The following is a 22,280-nucleotide window of genomic DNA, read 5'->3' as shown; positions in this document are numbered from 1 at the left end:
ATTTATCCCAGGTATTTTGACACAATGACAGAAATCTGAGTAATACACTTTCCTAATAAAAACGCTAAGCAAAAATGAAAGCACAGGAACTATCTAAACACGAGAATACACTTACCAAAAGCCTATGGAAGTTGTTTGTAAATTGCTGACACCAAGACCTTTAAGATTAGAAACAAGATAGATACACCTGCTATCATCATGATTATTCAACTTTCTAAATTTCTAGTGATACACAGTAAGACAGAGAATACAATAAGTTACACAACTATTTAAAAAGAACAAACTTGTTTTCAATTTGCAGATGACTTAATCATATATCAGAAAAATCTCAAGAAACTCTACTAAAAACCACCTGAATTAATAAGAGAAGATGATGACTGTCTAAAACATAAACAAAAAAAAAAACCCTTTCTCCATCTGAACACCAGTAATATCAGGATGGAAAAGGAAATGGGAAATATATCTCTCCCACTGAAATTGTGGAGAAAAACAATAAAAAAAAGAGAGTTCCAAGATCTTTAGGAAGACAAAATAAAATCTCATTAAATGATGTAAAATCTGCATAAGCAGAGTGACCATGGGAATCGTAAAAAATTGAACAAGTGTCTAGTCTAATAAGTAACTTAGAAAAAAAAGTGGAAAACTTGCATGAACAGATTGTAAGACTTAAATAAAAATGTCTATAATCAAAGTAGTGTGGTATTTGCCAGAAAGAGAGGAAGCGGCCAGTGTACCACTACTTGGAAACCGAGAATGTATACAAATATATGTAGCAATGCTGATGATGACATTTCAGTTCAAAGGGAAAGGGAAACCTGAGTTAAAAATATGCTAGACTTCTTAACAGCAAAGGAAATAATCAAGAACGTGGAGAGAGAGCCTACAGAATGGGAGAAAGTCTTTGCCACCCGTACCTCAGATACAAGATTCATCTCCAGGATATATAAAGAACTCAAAAAACTCAACATAAAAAAACAAATAACCTACTCAATAAATGGGCTAAGGATCTGAATAGATACTTCACAGAAGAATAAGAAATACAAATGGTCAATAAATACATGAAAAAATGTTTAACATTACTGATAAATAGAGAAATGCAATTAAAACTACTCTAAGATTTCATGTCACTCCAGTCAGAAGGCAATTATCAAGAATACAAGCAACAATAAATGTTGGCAAAGATGTGGGGGGAAAGGTACACTCATACGTTGCTGGTGAGACTGCAAATTGGTGTAACCACTCTGCAAAGCAATATGGAGATTCCTCAGAAAACTTGGAATGGAACAACCATTTGACCTGGTTATCCTACTTCTTGGCATATACCGAGTGACAGTGATGCAGCCCCATCAATGTTCATAGCAGCTCAATTCATAATAGCCAAGCTATGGAACCAACGTAGGTGCCCCTCAACAGATGAATGGATAAAGAAAATGCAGTACATATATACATCCATAAAGAAGAACAAAATTATGGCATTTACAGGTAAATGGATGGAATTGAACTGGAAACTATCAAGCTAAGTGAAGTAAGCCAATCCCAAAAAACCAAAGACCAAAAGTTCTCTCTGATATGCAGTTGCTGACTCACAATAGGCAGTGAAGGGGAGTAAGGAGTGGAGGTTCACTGGATTGGACAGGGGAAGAGAGGGGAGATGGGAATGGAAAAGACAGTAGAATAAATCAGACATAACTCTTCCTGTGTTCATATATGAATACATGACCAATGTAACTCCACATCACGTACAACCATAAAAATGGGAAGTTATCCTCCATGTATGCATAATCTGACAAAATACATTCTACTGTCATGTATAACTAAAAAGAATAAAAAAAATATGATGGAGGGCAACCCTTATAGAGTCCCCTCTCGCCTTGTGGGAGTTCTGTGTCTTCTCATTTGAAAAAATCCTACTCTTTTATGCTCAAAATTAAATAATTAAATTAATTAAAAAATTAAAACTATGTTGGAATAACTGGCCATTCATCTCAAGAGAAAGACAAATGTGAGAGCCCCTTCCCTCATACAACACACAATGATAAGAAACGGAAAAATAAAGTTTAAAATGTAAAAAAACTGGGGGGATCCAAGATGGTGGGCCAGAGGGAGGTAGCATTCTGAGTGCTCCTTGACCTGGGACTTAAGGAGTGAGAATACTGCTTTTCTGTGAGTGATATTCCTGCTCCCACGCAGGAATCCCAGCCACCATACAGTGCAGGGCTCCAGGCCTAAGCATCAGAGTGGGTCTCCCAACCACTCCTAAACGCGGGACTAAGGTCCTGAGGAGGACCATCAGCATTGCACCCATGAAACTTTCAGCCACCCCCTGAGCAGAAATCCAGGATGCTGCTCAAATGCAGGACCCCAGGCAACTACCCACACGCAGATCTCCCGTGGCCACTTCCATGTGGATCCCCATGGACAATTGAAGGGCTCCCTGTCGCCTCCATCTTGGGATTCTGCAGCAGAGGAGATAATCCCCTATATGTGGTAACCTGCATGCACCTGGGAACATCACACAGGCTCTGAAGAAAGCCGACAGCCACACACTGCATGCCTCAGAGCTAGTCTCTGAACTCAGAGTCCACATCCAACACCATCACCCCACTCCCCCAACCCAATACAACACCCCATCACTGAAAACAACTGTCTCCATCTCAGGTCACCTTCATCAGCATAGTTAGTGGGGGCAGCTCCCAATCTGGAACTTTGGCTGGCCAGGTACACAGTGTCTAGTTCCTGCCTCTCCCCAGCAGCACTAACCCGGCACAGTGACTGCCTAATACAAAGCAGCTCTCAGGGGGCAGGTGCACAGTGTGCCCAAAGTGCCCTTACTGCTTCCTAATAAGGGGCCTGGAGAGAAAGGGAGAGAGTGAGTGTGATACAATTTAGAGACTCACACAGAGACCAGGAGCTGGGAGGTCTTCAGGTGACATAAGGAGATAAGATGAAGCACTCACATCACATGAGTGGGCCCAAAAAGAGATTCTTGAGGTGCAGTCTCCCTTGGGAACCAGCAGGTGCCACGCCCTACTTCCAGGTACCCCCCAACCCAGGACCTACCCTCCACCCTGGTTACCATCACTATCCTGAGGGCAGAGATACTATAGTGACACTCCCTTTTCTCCACAGAAAATCTTACCTGGGCTTCTCCAGAAATCTTCACCATGGCTGATTTTGGGGCTGTCAGCAAAAGAGTCTCCACAAAAGAGTTCAATGTAGATAAGCTTCCTATTTTTGTGTTGCCCTATTTTACTTGACTGCTAGCATGGAAGAAATCAGCACTCCAGGTGCTGGACACCCCCTTACTAGTTTTTCCACAAACATTGATCCAGTATAGTAGTTTGTAGAAATGTGCAAACAAGGCCTCTGGCCCTGAGCTGGGCTTCACAGAGATGACTACATTTTTAAAATAAGTTACCAATTGGGCTCCATGGTAATAGCTGGCAGGGGAAGGAAAGAGAGGGGAGAAGAAGCTCTCCCCTTCTCAGGTGTTGTCCTTGAAGGGTTAACTTGCCCAAAACAGTGAAAGGGAAAGCTGCTTTTATGTGAACTTCTGCAGACTGTGAACTTCTGAGCCCCTCCCCTTACATGCTGGGTATAAAATTCTGAAACTCCCTGAACTCGGGTTCAGGGGATTAATTGATTACAGCAAAAGCTGTGCCCTCTGAATCTGGCTGCAGCCAAATAAAACCGTTTTCTGCTATCTTTGGTGCCCTGTTTGTCTGTCCCTATGACAATACCAGCTAACAACAAATGACCCCACCTATTGGATGAGAGGAGAAGCAGGAAAGAGACTGACCTCCAACTAAAACAATTCTTGTCTCTTCCTTCGAGATTTTTTTTCTTCTATTCCCTCTCTATTTTCCTGCCCTCACATCCCCAACATATGGGAAAGCAAGTACTTTGCATGAATTAGGATATTGATGACTGGGATGACTGAATAGTATATTACAGTTGTGTTATATATTCTTTTTTCATATTTATTTTTTAGTTGTAATTGGACACAGTACCTTTATTTTATTTATTTATTTTTATATGGTGCTGAGGATTGAACCCAGGGCCTCGAGTATGCTAGGCAAGCACTCTACCGCTGAGCCACAACCTCATATATATATATATTTTTTCTCCAATTTTTACTATTGGAACATTTTTCATTTTTTTAAATGTATATGTGTGTTTTTTTAATGTACTCTACTGTCTTCCCACTTACTTGTCTACCCAAAATTACTTCCTCTCTATTCTCTTGCTACTAACCTTCTTCTTTAGATTTCTCTTTCATACTTCTTAAGATATAATAACTCTATATCCTCACCTTCTACCTCCTCAGAATATCTTCCTACACCTCACCCCCAGTTCTTTGTCCACTATCAGAAACTGTAAACCCTTTTTAAACCCTACTGAGTATATTGTAGATACTAATTGAATTCACCATTGGTCACCATTGTGACCAAACTGTAAACGTCTTAATAGCAACAATTTGTTTTTAGGTGGTATTTTGTTTATATTGGGAACTGATAACATTGTCCTTCCCCTCAAAGGAGAGGTATTGGAACCTTATAGGGACACTATAAGCCTATAGGGTAAAAACCTCAGATCCACAGAGCTAGAAAGGAAGACACAGGATCAACATGAAAAGACAAGGGAAGAAACATATCAAGATACCACATTATTGGAATCCATGGCAAGCATAGCAGAAGAAATTACAGAGAAGGAGTTCAGGATGTACATAATTAAAATATTCTGTGAATTAAAGGATGATATATGAGAGCAAATACAGAAAGCAAAAGATTATTTCTGTAGGGAGATAGAGGTTCTAGAGAAAAACCAAACAGAATTCCTTGAAATGAAAGAAACAATAAACCAAATTAAAAGTTCAATTGAAAGCATCACCAACAGGGTAGACCAATTGGAAGACAGGACCTCAGACAATGAAGACAAAATACACAATCTTGAAAAGAATGCAGACCACACAGTGAAAATGTGAGCAGAACATTAAAAAAATATGGGATGGCATAAAAAGACCAAATTTAAGAGTTATTGGGATAGAGGAAACATAGAGTTCCAAACCAAAGGAATGAGCAATCTATTTAATGAAATAATATCAGAAAAATTCCCAAACATGAAGAAAGAATTGGAAAACCAAATTCAAGAGGCTTATAGGACACCAAATGTACAAAATCACAACAGATCTACACCAAGGCACATTATAATGAAAATGCCTAACATACAGAATAATGAGAGAATATCAAAAGCCACAAGAGAAAGGAATCAGATTACATATAGAGGAAACCAATTAGGTTATGTGCAGATTTTTCACCCAGACCCTAGAAAGTAGAAGATCCTAAAACAACATATATTGAGTGCTGAAAGAAAATGGATGCCAACCAAGAATCTTGTATCCAGCAAAATTAAGCTTTAGAGTTGATGATGAAATAAAAACCCTCCATGATAAACAAAAGTTAAAAGAATTTATAGCTAGAAAACCTGTACTACAGAACATCCTTGGCAAAATATTCCATAAAGAGGAAATGAAAAACAACAATGAAAATCATCAGAGGGAGGTATTATCCTAAAGGAAAAAACTAATCAAAGGAAAAAAACCAAGTCAAGTTAAATAGCAAAAATAAACAAAAATGGCTGGGAATACAAATCATGTCTCAATAATAACTCTGAATGTTAATGGCCTAAACTCACCATTCAAAAGACATAGGCTAGCTGACTGGATTAAAAAAAGACCCCAAAATATGCTGTCTTCAAGAGACTCATCTCATAGGAAAAGACATACACAGACTGAAGGGGAAAGATTGGGAAAAATCATACCACTCATATACACTGCGGAAGCAAGCAGGAGTTTCCATCCTCAAAGCAAATAGACTTTAAGCTAAAGTTAATCAAAAGAGCTAAAGAAGGACATTTCATACTGCTCAAGGGAACCATACACCAATAAGACATAACAATTATAAATATATATGCCCCAAACAATGGAGCATCTATGTTCATCAAATAAACTCTTCTCAAGTTCAAGAGTCAAATTGACCACAAGACAATAATTCTGGGTGACTTTAACACACTTTTTTAACCATTAGATAGATCTTCCAAACAAAAGCTGAACAAAGAAACTACAGAACTCAATAATACAATCAATAACTTAGACTTAACTGACATATATAGAATATTTCATCCTTCAATGAGTGAATACACATTCTTTTCAGCAGCACATGGATCCTTTTCTAAAACAGAGAAGGATATTATATTATATTATATATATTATGCCACAATGCAACTCTTAATAATATAAAAATGTAGAGATACTACCCTGCATTCTATCAGATCATAATTGAATGAAATTAGAAATCAATGATAAAATTAAAAAAAACTACTCCAATACCTGGAGATTAAATAATATGCTTCTGGATAAACAATGGGTTGCAAAATACATCAAGGAGGAAATTAAAAAATTCTTAGAGGTAAATGAGAACACTGATACTGCGTATCAAAATCTCTGGGACACTATGAAGGCAGTACTAAGAGGAAAGTTCATTGCATGGAGTTCATTCCTTAAAAGAAGAAAAAGTCAACAAATAAATGACCTAACACTACATCTCAAAGCCCTAGAAAAAGAACAAACCACCTATAAAAGCAGTAGAAGACAGAAAATAATTAAAATCAGAGCTGAAATAAATGAAATTGAAACAAAAGAAACAATTGAAAAATTGACAAAACAAAAAGTTGGTTCTTCAAAAAAATAAATAAAATTGACAAACCCTTAGTCATGCTAACAAAGGGAAGGAGAGAGAAAACTCAATTTCTAGAGTCACATGATTTGCCCAAATTGAATCAGGCTGATATACACAATTTAAACAGATCAATTTGAAGTGATGAAATAGAAGACGCTATCAGAAGCCTACCAACCAAAAAAAGCCCAGGACCGGATGGATACACAGCCGAGTGCTACAAGACCTTTAAAGAAGAACTAATACCAATAATCTTCAATTTATTTCAGAAAATAGAAAAAGAGGGAGCACTTCCAAACTCATTCTATAAGGCCAATATCACCATGATTCCAAAACCAGGAAAAGACATCAAAAAAAAAAAAAAAAAGAGAGAAAACTTCAGACCAATATCCTTAATGAACATAGATGTAAAAATTCTCAATAAAATACAAAAAACATATCAAAAAGATAGTGCATCATGATCAAATGGGGTTCATCCCAGGGATTCAAGGGTGGTTCAAAATAGAGAAAGCAATAAATATAATTCATCACATCAATAGACTTAAAGATAAGAATCATTTGATCATCTCAATAGATGCAGAAAAATCATTTGACAAAATACAGCATCCATACATGTTCAAAAACTAGAAAAACTATAGATAACAGGAACATATCTCAACATTGTAAAAGCTATCTATGCTAAGCCCCAGGCCAATATCGTTCTAAATAGAGAGAAATTGAAAGAATTCCCTCTAAATACCAGAACAAGACAGGGATGCCCTCTTTCACCACTTCTATTTAAATCAGTTCTTAAAACACTGGCCAGAGCAATTAGACAGACGAAAGAAATTAAAAGATACATATAGGAAAACAAGAACTCAAATTGGCACTATTTGCCAATGATATGATTCTATACCTAGAATACCCTAAAAGTTCCACCAGAAAACTTCTAGAACTAGTAAATGAATTCAGCAAAGTAGCAGGATATATCAACACCCATGTATCAAAGGCATTTCTGTATATCAGTGATAAATCCTCAGAAATGGAAATCAGGAAAACTACCCCATTTACAATAGTTTCAAAAAAATAAAATACTTGGGAAACAACCTAAAAAAAGAGATGAAAGACCTCTACAATGAAAACTATAGAATGCAAAAGAAAGAAATTTAAAAAGACCTTAGAAGATGGAAAGATCTCCTTTGTTCTTAGATAGGTAGAATTAATATTGTAAAAATAACCATACTACCAAAAGCACTATTCAGATTTAATGCAATTCCAATAAAAAGACATTCCTCATAGAAATAGAAAAAGCAGTCATGAAATCCATCTGTAGAAATAAGAAAATCAGAATAGCTAAAGCAATCCTTAGCAAGAAGAGTAAAGCAGGTAGTATCACTATACCAGACCTTAAACTATACTACAGAGCAATAGTAACAAAATGGCATGATATTGGCACCAAAACAGACTGGTACAGAATAGAGGACACAGAGACTAACCCACATAATTACAATTATTTTATATTAGACAAAGGCACCAAACACATATAGTGGAGAAAAAATAGCCTCTTCAACAAAGGAAACTGGGAAAACTGGAAATCCATATGTAACAAAATGAAAATAAAGCCCTATCTCTCATCCTGCACAAAACTCAACTTGAAGTGGATCAAGGACCTGGGAATTAAACCAGAGACCCTCTGTCTAATAGAAGAAAAAGTAGTCCAAATTTCCATCACGTTGGATTAGGCCCCGACTTCCTTTTTTTTTTTTTTTTTTAAATATTTATTTATTTATTTTTATTTTTTGGCGGACACAACATCTTTGTTTGTATGTGGTGCTGAGGATCGAACCCGGGTTGCACGCATGCTAGGCGAACGCGCTACCACTTGAGCCACATCCCCAGCCCCCCGACTTCCTTAATAAGACTCCTGTAGCCCAAAAATTAAAATCAAGAGTCAATAAACGGGATGAATTCAAACTAAAAAGCTTCTTTTCAGCAAAAGAAACAATTAGTGGGGTGAATAGAGAGCCTACAGCTTGGAGGCAAATTTTTACCACTCGCACTTCAGATAGAGCACTAATCTCTAGGGTATATAAAGAACTCAAAAAGCTAAACACCAAAAACCAAATAACCCAATCAATAAATGGGCCAAGGAACTGAACAGACACTTCTCAGAAGATGATATACAATCAATCAATAAATATATGAAAAAATTTTCAACATCTCTAGCAATTAGAGAAATACAAATCAAAACTACTCAGATTTCATCTCACTCCAGTCAGAATGGCAGCTATTATGAATACAAACAACAATAAGTGTTGGCAAGGATGTGGGGAAAAAGGCATTCATACATTGCTAGTGAGGCTGCAAATTGGTGCAGTCAATATGAAAAGCAGTATGGAGATTCCTTGGAAAACTGGGAATGGAACCACGATTTGATCCAGCTGTCCCTCTCTTCAGTCTATACACAAAGGACTTAAAAACATCATACTACAGGAACACAGCAACATCAATGTTTATAGCAGTACAATAAATTCACAATAGCTAAACTTTGGAGCCAACCTAGATGCCCTTAAGTAGATGAATGGATAAAGAAAATGTGGTATATATACACAACGGAATATTACTCATCAATAAAAGAGGACAAAATCATGACATTTGCAGGTAAATGGATGGAATTGGAGAATATAATGCTAAGTGAAGTTAGCCAATCCCCAAAAAACAAATGATGAATGTTTTCTCTGATATAAGGAGGCTGATTCATAGTGGGATAGGGAGGGGGAGCATGGGAGGAATAGACAAACTCTAGATAGGGCAGAGGGGTGGGAGGGGAGGGGAGGAGGCATGGGGGTAAAAAAAATTGTGGAATGAGATGGACAACATTACCCTAAGTACATGTATGAAGACACGAATTGGTGTGAATATACTTTGTACACAACCAGAGATATGAAAAATTGTGCTCTATATGTGTAATATGAATATTAATGCATTCTGCTGTCATATACAACAAATTAGAATAAAAAATTTAAAAATGTAAAAAACATGAGTGAATAAAAGTATCATAAATTCTTTAGGAAATTATTTATATAAAAGTGGCAGGGATAAACCCTTTCTATCCAATCTGGATGCTATAAAGAACAGAAATATATTTCATCATATATTCTTAAATCTTTGTTATCAAAAAAGATAACAGACAAAAGAAAAATAATAGTAGGGGAAAAATATTGGCAACATATAGGATCTACAAAGGCTTAGAATCCCTAATATGTGAAAGACTTTCCAAAGTGGAATGAAAGAGATAAAGATATTTGGAAAAATAATCCACAAACTTTAATGGGCAGCCCACAAAATTACAAAGAGTTATGGACATTTGAAAAAATATTAAACAAGTATTAATAATTGAAACACTTACTAGATATCATTTTACCTATCAGGTTGATAGGAACGAAAAGGCTCTGGGATATCAAATGCTGGCCAAGGAATGGGGATAGAGAGTCCCAGATGTTGCTGGTCAAAGTGTGACTGACCACCATGTGTTTGAGGCTGTGATTCCAAAGCAGTCCATTTTTAGAACTCTGATCATAAGCAAATATACCCTAGTAAATCAGGCTACATATTACAAGGCCCAAACCAGGAATACTCCAAATGTAAACCCACAAATGAAGGACTGAGACCACTAAGCTACACTGACTCTACAAATCTAAGGCACGTGTTTAAAAGAACAGGTTTGCAGCCACCTTGACTGATCCGGAATGAGTCTGTGAAAGAAGTAGTAAATTTTAAGGAGTCAAGTTGAAGATACATAATGCAATGTCATTTTTTGTTTTAACACAGAAAACTAACGATGCCCTAGAGAGGTTTATAAATGCTTTTATGGCTTTGCAAAGGGAAAGATGTGACGAGATCCTTACCAGGTTGCTAAATTATTTACTTCATAGAGGGAAGGATTGTAATTTTTATGACTTCTCTCCTCCTTTTTCACTTGTTACAACACATGTAACTTAATTTAATTCAAAAATTTAATAAAGGAAATTTAAAAACCAGTAAAAAAATTATGGCCCATTTAACCAATTTTGGGAAAATGCCCAAAGAAGGCCTTGAGAAAACAGTACATGAAACCCCGATTTGGGATCCCCCTGCACAGGCAGTGAGTACTCACAGATTTTCCTGGACGACCGCTGGGCAAGTCACTGGCTTCGATGAAATACTTCCTGAGGAGATGTTTGCTGGGGTCAGGGCTGTCCAGTAGGATGTAGGAACAGAAGAAAGCCCCGTGTCTAAGCAGGAATATGGCAATGTCTTCATTCCCTAAGGGGACAAAGCAGAAGGCAAAGGGCATTCCCACGTGGACCGCACCACTGTTGTCCAAGATGGCCAATTCCACCAGGCGGGGTGGGAGCCGAGCAGCTCTTATCCTGGGTGAGCTTCTCTATGACGTCCCCGGATGCACTGAGTTCCTGGCACTGAGGATTTCTGTTAGACTCTGCCCTTTGGAGAGTCATACAAGTCATACAATGTCACCCTCATACAAGGGTGACATTTGGCACAGTTGGTCCCCATCACTGAAATCCCCTGACCAGGGAGAGTGAAGGTAGGAGGAGGGAGGGAGGGAGGGAGGGTTCAGACAGTTTGAAAAAGAAACAGAACAGGGAGTTGTCTCCACAGAGGTGCCAGCAGAGTCAGGGATGGGGTGAAGCCATGGTCCCACATCTGGAAAAGGGACAGTTTTCAGGGCGGGACCCACCTGACTTGATGGCGGCGTAGAGGGGCAATCGGACGATGACAGGGAACTCGTTCTTCCTCACTGCGTAGCTCTCTGGGTCGGCCCCGTGGGTCAGCACCAGGAGCTTCACCACCCCCAGGTGCCCCCGCTGGCAGGCCAGGGCCAGCATCCAGTTCAGCAGCCGCTGGTGGCTGCAGGGACCTGGTGAGAGGTGACAGGACAGAGGGAAAGTGGCACTGGAGGGTACTGGTTGCTCACACTTGACTGCTAATATAATTGAGCTGTTCTGTTTCTAGTTGCAAATTGCTTCTGTTGGGTGGACAGTGTTTTCTAGAATTGTCCATCTGAGTTGTATATGATGTTTTCCCCACATCATTCATTATAAATCTACCTGCTGGTCAAATAATGCCAAGTGAAGAAAAGCAGGATTCACAATGACACTTATAGTGTGGGATCTGAACTGCATAAAAAAAAAGTATATTTGGGAATTAAGAATAGAATAAACTTCTCCAGCATGGTGGTATTCTCTCTGGATAGTAGGATTCTGAACTTTACCTGGACCCTTGACCTCATCCCCATCTTGACTTTGCTCCTACAGTAGCATAACAAACAGGAATCAAGCTCTGGAGACAGGCAGTTTAGGGTTAAACTATTTTAGGCATGTCATTTTGAACAAATTCCTTAACCTCTCTGCCTCAGTTCACCCAGAAGTAAAATGGGTATAATAACCCTCATTGTCGAAAGCTTAATATGAGAATTATATAGCATAATGTACACAGAGTGCCTGAATCAGTAAATCTAATTCACTATGTTACGTTATCACATTATTAGAGTACTAACAATGCTCTGCTCTTTCAAATTTTCTGCAGTGAGTAATAATTTTCTTAAAAAAGCTTTGACAAAAGAAGTTAGATCTAATTCTGCAGGCTAAATGATTTAGAGTTACTCCCTGAAAGAACCGCCTACTTAATTCCAGGATGAAATAACTGTAGCACATTGAAGAACAGGGACAGTGTGGGATGAAGAATGACAACATCTTCATGTTCAAAATAGCACAGTATCTTCTGGACCAAGTTGCCATGGAGAAATGACCTCATCTTCTGAAACTCCCCAGCAGCATCATGACATTTTCTCTTTCAGAGGTGTAAGGTTCTTAAAGATCAAAGTGTCCCCTCCATGATAGGACATTGACCAGCCAATGGAGAGGAGGATGGCAGGAATTGGAATTCACCCCATAAGGCATCTGGCATAGTGCTTGGGCTGTTGGTGGTGCTAACTGAATGTCCCTTCTTCTGTTGCTAACGAGAATAAATGATTCAAGGCACATTATCAGAAAACAAGTGCTCCTTGATCCATTTACTGCAGGAATATCTAAGTAAGACAAATACAGTAAGTGTGATGCTAACATCTTTTGAGATGTAGGTGTGTCAATCTCAGGTGGCAGGTGCTATATTTCAAAACTGCCATTTTAAGATGAGGAAACCAAAGCTCAGAGAGGTTGGGAATTTGTTGAAGGTCTGGAGTTGGTAAAAGGGCAGAGTCGAGACTTCAATTCTGCTTTGTAAAAAAACAGAGTGTTCTATTAACTGCACAAACCCCCTACCTGTATTCTCTGAGTCCTAAATTCCACACTCAGGGAGCACTCCATTTTGGTCTCCACCCTTCCTCCTCCCTGATGGCTAGCAACCAGAAACTACATTAGGATATGCTTCAAAGGACACTCTCATTACCCCTCCCCTCAAACTCCTTTGCCTCTAGCTACCTCTTATCTTGGGTCCTACTTAACTCCTGACCATGACTGCCTTCCTCCTTCCTCCCGCAAAGACACAGAGCCTACTTCCTTTCTATCTCAATATCCTCTGCTTGGCCAGGAGCTTTTAAAGGACTAGAATAACTTAAAAAAAAAAAATCTCCATGGCTCTGAAGTTCAAAGGGTGCTCAGTATTTGGCAAATATTCAATAAATATGAGCTGTATGATTAAGTGATAGAGTCAGTTGGTATAGATTCTTTGGGGGCTAGAACAAGGCCCATCCTGGGAATTCCTTAAGAGAGAGCCATCTTTTGGCTCCTACAGGGTGCCAAGGCTCCTGTTTCAACCTATAGCCATAGTGATGCCAGCCCGAACTTGTCCATAATTAGTAAGCCAATGTCACCATCAGAAATTATAGGAGATCAGGATACCCTGAGTTTACCAGAGGAAGAATCACAAATGCAAAACAGCAAGGTACATCCATATAATGGAATATTATTCAGTCACTGAAGGAACTATGAGGTTATGAAAAGACACAGAGGAAAACTTAGGTGCATATCACTAGGTCAAAGAAACCCATCTGAAAAGGCTGTCTACTGATGATTCCAATCACATGACACTCTAGAAAAGGCAAAACTATGGGGACAGTAAAAAGATGAGTGGTAGATGCCCATAATCCCAGTAGTTTGGGAGGCTGAGGCAGGAGGAGTGCAAGTTCAAAGCCAGCCTCAATCACTTAGTGAGGTCCTAAGCAACTTAATGAGACTCTGTCTCAATAAAATATAAAAGAAGGGCTGGGGATGTGGCTCAGTGGTTAAATGCCCCTGGGTTCAATCCCTGGTACCAAAAAATAAAAATAAAAAATAAAATAAAATAAACCAGTGGTTTTCAAGGGGGAGAAAGGAATAAATGAAGAACAGGATATTTGGGGCTGTGAAACTATTCTATATGATAAAGTAATGGTGGAGAGATGTCATTACATGTTTGTAAAAACTCATAGTCTATGAATAAACCCTCGTGTTAGCTATGGACTTTAATAATATTTTTTTTCATTTTTTAAAATTTTAATTTGTTATATATGATAGCAAAATGCATTATAACTCATATTACACATATAGATTACAATTTTTCATATCTGGTTGTACACAAAGTAGAGTCACACCATTCCTGTCTTTATTCATGTACTTAGGGTAATGATGTCCATCTCATTCCACCATCTTTCCTACCCCCATGTCCCCTCCTTTTCTCTCCCTCCCCTTTGCCTTATCTAAAGTTCATCTAATCCTCCCCCCACCACATCATGAATCAGCATCCTTAAATCTGAGAAAACATTTGGCATTTGTTTTTTGGGGGATTGGCTAACTTCACTTAGCATTATATTCTCCAACTCCATCCATTTACCTGCAAATACCGATTTTATTCTCTTTTAAAGCTGAATAATATTCCATTGTGTGTATGTACCACATTTTCTTTATCCATTCATTTACTGAAGGGCATCTAGGTTGGTTCCACAGTTTAGCTATTGTGAATTGTGCTGCTATAAACATTGATGTGGCTGTGACCCTGTAGTATGCTGTTTTTAAGACCTTTGTATATAGGCTGAGGAGAGGGATAGCTGGGTCAAATGGTGGATCCATTCCCAATTTTCCAAGAAATCGCCATACTGCTTTCCAGAATGGTTGCAGCAACTTGCAGTCCTACCAGCAATGTATGATAAGTGTGCCTTTCCCCCCACATCCTCACCAATACTTATTGTTGTTTGAATTCTTAATAGCTGCCATTCTGACTGGAATGAGATGAAATTTTAGTTTTGACTTGCATTTCTCTAATTGCTAGAGATGTTGAACATTTTTTCACATATTTATTGATTGATTGTATATCATCTTCTGAAAAGTGTCTATTCAGTTCCTTGGCCCATTTATTGATTGGGTTATTTATCTTCTTGGTGTTAAGATTTTTGAGTTCTTTATATATCCTAGAGACTAGTACTCTATCTAACATTAATATCAAGAATCAATAAATGGGATGGATTCAAACTAAAAAGCTTCTTCTCAGCAAAAGAAACAATCAGTGAGGTGAATAGAGAGCCTACAATTTGGGAACAAATAATAATGTTTTGATGTTAGATTATTATTATTTTTTTAATATTTATTTTTTTTGTTGCAGTTGGACACAATACCTTTATTTTATTTATTTATTTTTATATGGTGCTGGGTATCAAACCCAGGGCCTCACATGTGCTAGACGAATGCTCTACTGCTGACTCACAACCCTAGCCCTTGATGTTAGATTATTAATTGCAACAAATGTAGGAGACTAATATAAAATGGGAAAACTGTGTAGAAAGAAATATGGAAACTTGTACTATCAATTTTTCTGTAATCCTAAGGCTGCTCTAAAAAGATAGTTTATTAATTTGAAAAACCCAAGCTTTATTATAGTCTTTATTATTTCCCCATGAGTCAATGGGAGTGAGATTGGTGCTGTGGTTACCAGGCAGTTTCACTTAGATTGTAAGTCGGATGCCCCAGATTTACTCATCTCCTTATTGGTAAAAGCATGAAGAGATGAGAATTTCTGGTTGAAATGAAAGAGGGTCCCCTGAGAGGTGGTAAGAAGCTCACGTGCTGTGATTTACCTGCTAAGGACTCAAGCAATTCATGTACAACTTCAGTGTGCCCAAAATGTGCCGCCACCACAGCTGGGTTGTCATCGGTGGGTTCCGTTGGCAGCTCCACCTGTTTCTCGGAGAGTAGATACCGGACCATCTCCAGATCCCCATGGGCTGCTGAGATGCTCAGAAGTTGACCCTGGTCAAAACAGAATAGTGCTTCAGTGAGACCAGCTGTGTTTGGGATTGCCAAGTGAATCAGCTTGAAGTGTTTTACCAAGCCTGTGGGCAAGACTGGGGCCTCTTTGCCCAGGATGACAATGCCTGCCATGAGCAGCCGTGCAGGCTGGAAATATGGCTGTCGGAAGTGAGAGGAGGACAGTGGAAGTTCACCTGGGACTTCAAAAACCTAGTGCAAAAGGGTAAACCAGCTCATTAATAATTTTATGTTGATTACATATTGAAATAATGATTATTTTTTTAGTTGTAGATGGACACACTATCTTTATTTGTTTATTTATTTTTATGTGGTGCTGATGATTGAACCCAGGGCCTTGCACCTGCAAGGCAAGCATTCTACCACTGAGCTACAGCCCCAACCCTGAAAGAATGATTTTTAATCTATGTATAGATGTTCAGAGACTTATGATGAGCTTATGTTCCCAATAAACTTATTGTAAACTGAAAATGCACTGAACCCACTTGACCTACCAAGCACCCTAGCTTAGCAATGCAACACACTGTCTAGTGCCAGCTGTTTCCCCGCCTGACCCTGCAGCTAACTGAGAGCTGTAGCTCACCACTGCTGCCCAAATCATGAGAGAGGATGGAACCGCATATCACTAGCCTGAGAAAAGAGAAAAATTCAAAATTCAAGTACAACTTTCACAGGATACAAATGATCTTCACACTATTGCAGACTCCAAAACTCACTGTCAGTCTTTGAAAATTAGAGACTGCCTCTATTCAGGTTAAATGAAATAATGTTATTACCATTTCTTCTGTTTCCCTTTATTTCCTCATTGTGGCTTAGGAAATTTGTTAATGCATATGTGGTTCACATTCTATTTCTACTGGACAGCACTGCTCTCAACCATCTGCTTCATAAACACAGGTATAAGAGTGTCCCCTCTCAGCACAGACCCAGGGCTCAACTGCCAACTGATTCAGGTTGACTGTACCTTACAAAAAGACAAGCTCTGTGAAGGACCATTTTGCAAGGTATTCGTAAAAGAAATGTGACAGGTGAGGGCAAGCCACAGATCTGAACCAAAGGACAAAGATCATTTGGGAATACACAGTGGGATTCTTTTTTAAAAAAAAAATATTTATTTTTTTAGGTGTAGTTGGACACAATGCCTTTATTTTATTTATTTATTTTTATGTGGTGCTGAGGATTGAACCCAGGGCCTCGCACAGGCTAGGCGAGCGCTCTGCCGCTGAGCTACAACCCCAGCCCCCCACACAGTGGGATTCTTGGTTGGTAGTCCAGAGGGAAAGGGGATAGGGTGGAAACTGGACACGAGCCTAAGTTCCTACTTCATCCCAGCCATTGTGAAAGGTAAAAACTGTATTGAGGCAGGAAGAACGTTAATACATGGACAGGGAATAGAGGTCCCCAGAGGTTTCATACCTCCCTCAAGTTCACAGAGCCCAGAAGTGGATGTCATCGACTAATGTAAACATGGCCCTGACTTTTCACAGGCTCCCTGGGTGGGCAGAAAGGCTGCTCAGGTGCAGGCTGGATACGTATGTGAAGTGTGTGACTGCACTACTGAACCTTTATGTCCTCCTGGAATGTGGCTGCTTCTTGTGGACTTGACCAATAGCACCGTCAAGGAGGCATGTAGGGAACCCAAGGTGGAATGAGACAACCAGCGGCATCAGAACAATTATGGAGGACCTACTGTGAGTAAGAGGCACTTCTGAGCAGAGAGGATGGCAGGGGTGACTTCTGGCTTCCAAGAATTTAAAGTTAAGTTCAAGGCAGGAATGTGCATAAAAGAACCACCAGCGAGCACATGTTATTTGCTGAACAGTTTAGAAAATAAGTGTCTTGGGGTAGGGGATGTAGCTCAGTGGTAGAGCACATGCCTTGCAGGCGGGAGACTCAGTTTGATCTCCAGCACTGCAGAAAAAAAAAAAAAAGAAAAAAAGAAAACCAGGGGTCTAGAGTTCACGTTAGGGTGAAATGGGCAGAAATGGGAAAATGGAAGCCAGGGAAGGGAATTGATATTTGTCAAGCTCTGACCACATTCCAGATGCAGCACAGAGTACTTCATATGATCACTCTGATCCACATACCAGTCACGCAATGTTGTTACCTGTATTTTCATCTTGTAGATGAAATGAAAACTTGTCCATGGTCAGGTTTTATGATCAGATCCCCCCACCCCTACCTCAAGTTGACTTGCAGTCTGTGCAGCTCCAAAACCCATGTTCCCTTCATGCCATCCAAGAAAAAGAGGGATCTGGAGGACAGTTCAGTTTCAGTTAGTGGAATGAATGGGTTGCAATGAGCGATGACAAGTGGGGACAAGGGTCATTTTCAGGGATGGAATGATTTGGAGGACAGTAGAGAGTTGTGTATTTAATATGACCAGAAAAGAAAAACCTACTGCCTGCTGCTCTGCCCAGGATGGGGCCCATTAGCCCTGCCATTCCAGGAAAGCACTTGCATCATGGAGAAAAACCCCGGTGATTGATTAAACGACGGATACGACTAACAGCCGTCTAGACTCCAGTCGGTTATAGGCTTAAAAGCTCCATCCTCAAGAGTTGGTAGGAGATCTCACTAAGCCAGCCCAAGGTCCAGAGGGATCCAGAAGGTGGGAGGAGCTGGAGCTGATTCTCTGGCTGGAGACAGCCCAGAGGCTCTGGAGTATGTATTTATTTTAATTTAGTAAAAAAATAAAAAATAGATGACTTTCTATAGCTCCATCAACTAACATCCCTCTGCAAAGGAAAGCTCTCTCACAAGCCTCCCAGGACATGTTTATCCATACATACTCACAGGAAGTCTGCGCAAAGCCAAATGTTCTTTTTACCTAACTCATTATAACTTTTTATCAGTTTATTACATAACCTAGAAGAGTGAAAAAGTTAGAAGTGCTCAGTTTCATGAACTCCCACTTGATCGCACCCGTGTGACTGGTCCCAGAAGGACCACTCTGTCTGTTTCCTGTCACTGCCCTAACAGGAGGAACCACCATCCTGACTTCCCACACCAAGCATTCGTTTTTGTGAGTTTTTAAAATCTATGAAAGTGGAATTATATTTCACTTGTTTTTACTTTTTCTTTTCACTGTTAAATAACTAGAGATTCACGGGATGTTGCAAAAAATAGTACATGAGGATCTGATTAGCCTTCATTTGGTTTTCCCCAATGGTAACATCTTACCATCATCAAAACTGGTAAGACCACTTTAGTAAGACCTGTGTATACAACTCTGACACTACGTCGTCACACGTGTAGACTTGTGTCACCACCGCAATCCAGACATGGAACTTTCCTTTACCACGGGAATCTCCCTTCCACTACCCCTTTTGAGTCTCAACCACGGTTGTCTCCACACCCTGAGCTCCAGGCAACCACTAATCTTTCTTCCATCTCTGTCATTTTGTGGAATTAAAAGTGGAATCATATAGAACATGACCTTGGGAGGCTGGCTTACCTTCCACTCTGCATAATGCCCGGAGACCGACTGACTTGCTGTACATTTCCATAAGTATCTTTATATTGCTTAGGAGGACTCTGGTATGTTTAACCCCTTGTCAACTGAGAGTTTTGATTACATCTAGTTTGTGACTATTACAAATAAAGCTGGGACAAACATTTTTGTGGGTACTGAAGTTTCACTTCTCCAGAATAAATGTTCAGTTCAATTGCTGGCTCATAATATAAGTGTGCTTCCAGTTTTTTTAATGTACTACTAAACCACTTCCAGAGTGTCTTCATCACTTGACATTCTCACCAGCAATGTATGAGAGATAGTTTCTTTGTATTCCCACCAGATTTTTTTTCACTATTTAGTTATTACAATGGGTTCACAGTGATTTCTCATCATGATCTTAATTTGCATTTCCCTAATGATTAAGGATATTGAACAGCTTTTCATGTGCTTATTTGCTCCCTATATATCCTGTTAAGACAAACATTTCTTCACAAATTCATTCATTTCCGAACTGGATTTTTTTTTTTTTTTTTGCTTTTCAATGTTAAAGTTTTAAAAATTCTTTATATTTTCTAGATATGAGAACTTTGTCAGGTGTATAGTTAGCAAATATTTTCTCCCCGTCTACAGTTTGTCTTTTTATCCTCATAACAGAGAATTTTTTCACAGCAAAAGTTTCTAATTTTGAATCATCTGATTTATCAACTTTTTCTTCTATGGATTGCTTCATTCACACATTTTCTATATAGGTCATCCTCTGCAAATAGAGGACAGTTTTAGTTTTTTCCCTGTCAGATATATTTCATTTCCTTGCCTTATTGTACTGGCTAGGACTTCCAGTAGTACACTGAATAGTATCTTATTGAATATAATTATAACAATTCTTGAATGGAACTTGGGGTACTGTATTGAGAGTGGACATCCTTGCCTTGTTCCTAATCTTAGGGGGAAAGAGGTCCTTCACCATTGCTATGGTTCAAATATGGTTTGTCCTCTCCAAAACTCCTATAGAATCTTGCTTACCATTGTGGTGGTGTTGGGAGGTTGTGCCTTTAAGAGGTGATTAGGTCACTGAGAGGGATTGATGCCTTTATCAAGGGAGTGTGTATGTTCTGAGAAGACCAAGTTGTTATTGGGTGAACTTGCCTCTTGTGTTTCATCTCCTCCACATGCATCTGCCTGTTCTTTGCTTTTCTGTCATGTTATGATGCAGCAAGAGAATCTTGCGAGACTCTAGAACCATGAGATCAAAACCTCTCTTCCTTATAAATTACCCAATGGTGGGTATTTTGTTAATGGTAATAGCACACAGACTAAGACCACCATCAGGTATGGTATTAATTGTAGGTATTTTGTAGATTTTAGATGAAGGAAGTTCCCCTTTATTTCTAATTTTCTGAGAATTCTTAAGTCATGAATGGGAATTGAATTTTTCAAATGGCTTTTCTGCATAAATTGATGTAGTAAAGCAAATATTTGTCTTTGGTCTATTAATATGGAGGATTATGCTGATTATTAAATATAGAATCAGTCTTATATCCCTGGAATAAGCCTCTTTGATCATGGTGTGTGTAATTCTTTTCATTTACTGCTGAGTTTTTGCATCTGTATTCATGATGGAGACTAGAGATTGCTATTTTTCTTTCTTTTTTTTTTTGAGGGGGGTTACTTTTATACTGTCTTTGTCTAGTTTGGGGATTCTGGAAATATTGGCTTTATAGAAATGTTGGAATGTATTCCCTCCTATTTTCTGGAAGAGACTATGGAGGATTCTTACAGTGAAATCTTCTGAGCTATAGATTTATTTTTTTAGAAGGTTTAAAATTACAAATTGAATTTCCTTAATGGTTAAAGAATTCTTCAAATTATGTGTTTCATATTAATTAAGTTGTAGTAGTGTCTACTTTTGAAAGATTTGTCCATTTTATCTAAGTTGCCAAATTTATGTGCATAGAGTTGTTCACAGTGTTCCTCTATTATCCTTCCAACGCCTCTAGGATCTGTAGTCATATTTCCTGTTTCCTTCTTTATTATTGGTGATTGTCTCTTTTCTCTTGTATTTTCATTTTCATTCAGCTATTTTGTTATAAGTTTCCTTTGAAACTTTCTCTTTGACCCATAGATTCTTTTAAAGCATGTGGTCAGTTTCCAGTCCTTGGAGATCGTCCCATTGTCTTTTTGTTATTGATTTCTATTTTGATTCCACTGAAGTTGGAGAACACATTCTGTATGATTTCAATTATTTAAAATTTGTTGAGATTTGTTTCATAGCCAAGGTTATTGGTTTATCTTGATATATGATATGTGGACATTTGAAAAGAATGTGTATCTACTGCTATTGAATGAAATGTTTTATAAATGTCAGATTCTGTTGGTTGATAGTGTTGTTCTGTATTCTGGATGATTTCCCGTTTAATTGTTCTATCAATTGTTCAGAGAGAGAGTGTCAAAACTTCTAGCCCCTAACTACAATTGTGAACTTATTTAGTTCTCCTTTCAGTTATATCAGCTTTTGTTTCATAATTTTGGTAGCTCTGTCATTTAGTGCATATGCATTTAAGACTGCTATGTTTTCTTGGTGGATCAAGTCCTTTATCATTATAACCCTATGTGTCCATGGTAATTTTTCTTGCTCTAATACCTACTTTTCTGGTATCACTATAGCCAGAAAATTAATGTTTTCATAGTATATCTTTTACCATCCATTTTCTCTCAACCTACATATATCATTGTATTTTAAATGAGTTTTTTTTTTCTTTACAGACAGTATACAATTACATATGCTTTTTAAAATCCACTCTGGTAAACTCT

General features: G+C 38.6%; 1 protein-coding gene across 1 annotated transcript in view; it reads right to left on the bottom strand.

Moving 5' to 3' along the window:
• Lrrk1 (leucine rich repeat kinase 1) overlaps positions 1-22,280 on the bottom strand; it is a 156,086-nt gene that overhangs the window by 72,776 nt on the left and 61,030 nt on the right. The window contains exons 4-6 of the mRNA XM_077799968.1: positions 15,823-15,994; positions 11,455-11,634; positions 10,870-11,018 (exon numbers count right to left, since the gene is read on the bottom strand). Coding sequence (XP_077656094.1) covers positions 10,870-11,018; positions 11,455-11,634; positions 15,823-15,994 — 501 coding nt within the window. The remainder of the gene's footprint in view (positions 1-10,869; positions 11,019-11,454; positions 11,635-15,822; positions 15,995-22,280) is intronic.

This window comes from Urocitellus parryii, chromosome 6, assembly GCF_045843805.1.
Source record: "Urocitellus parryii isolate mUroPar1 chromosome 6, mUroPar1.hap1, whole genome shotgun sequence".
In the NCBI taxonomy this organism is placed as follows: domain Eukaryota; kingdom Metazoa; phylum Chordata; class Mammalia; order Rodentia; family Sciuridae; genus Urocitellus; species Urocitellus parryii.
Note: the sequence above shows the minus strand (reverse complement) of the source record. Positions and strands in the feature narration are given on the sequence as shown.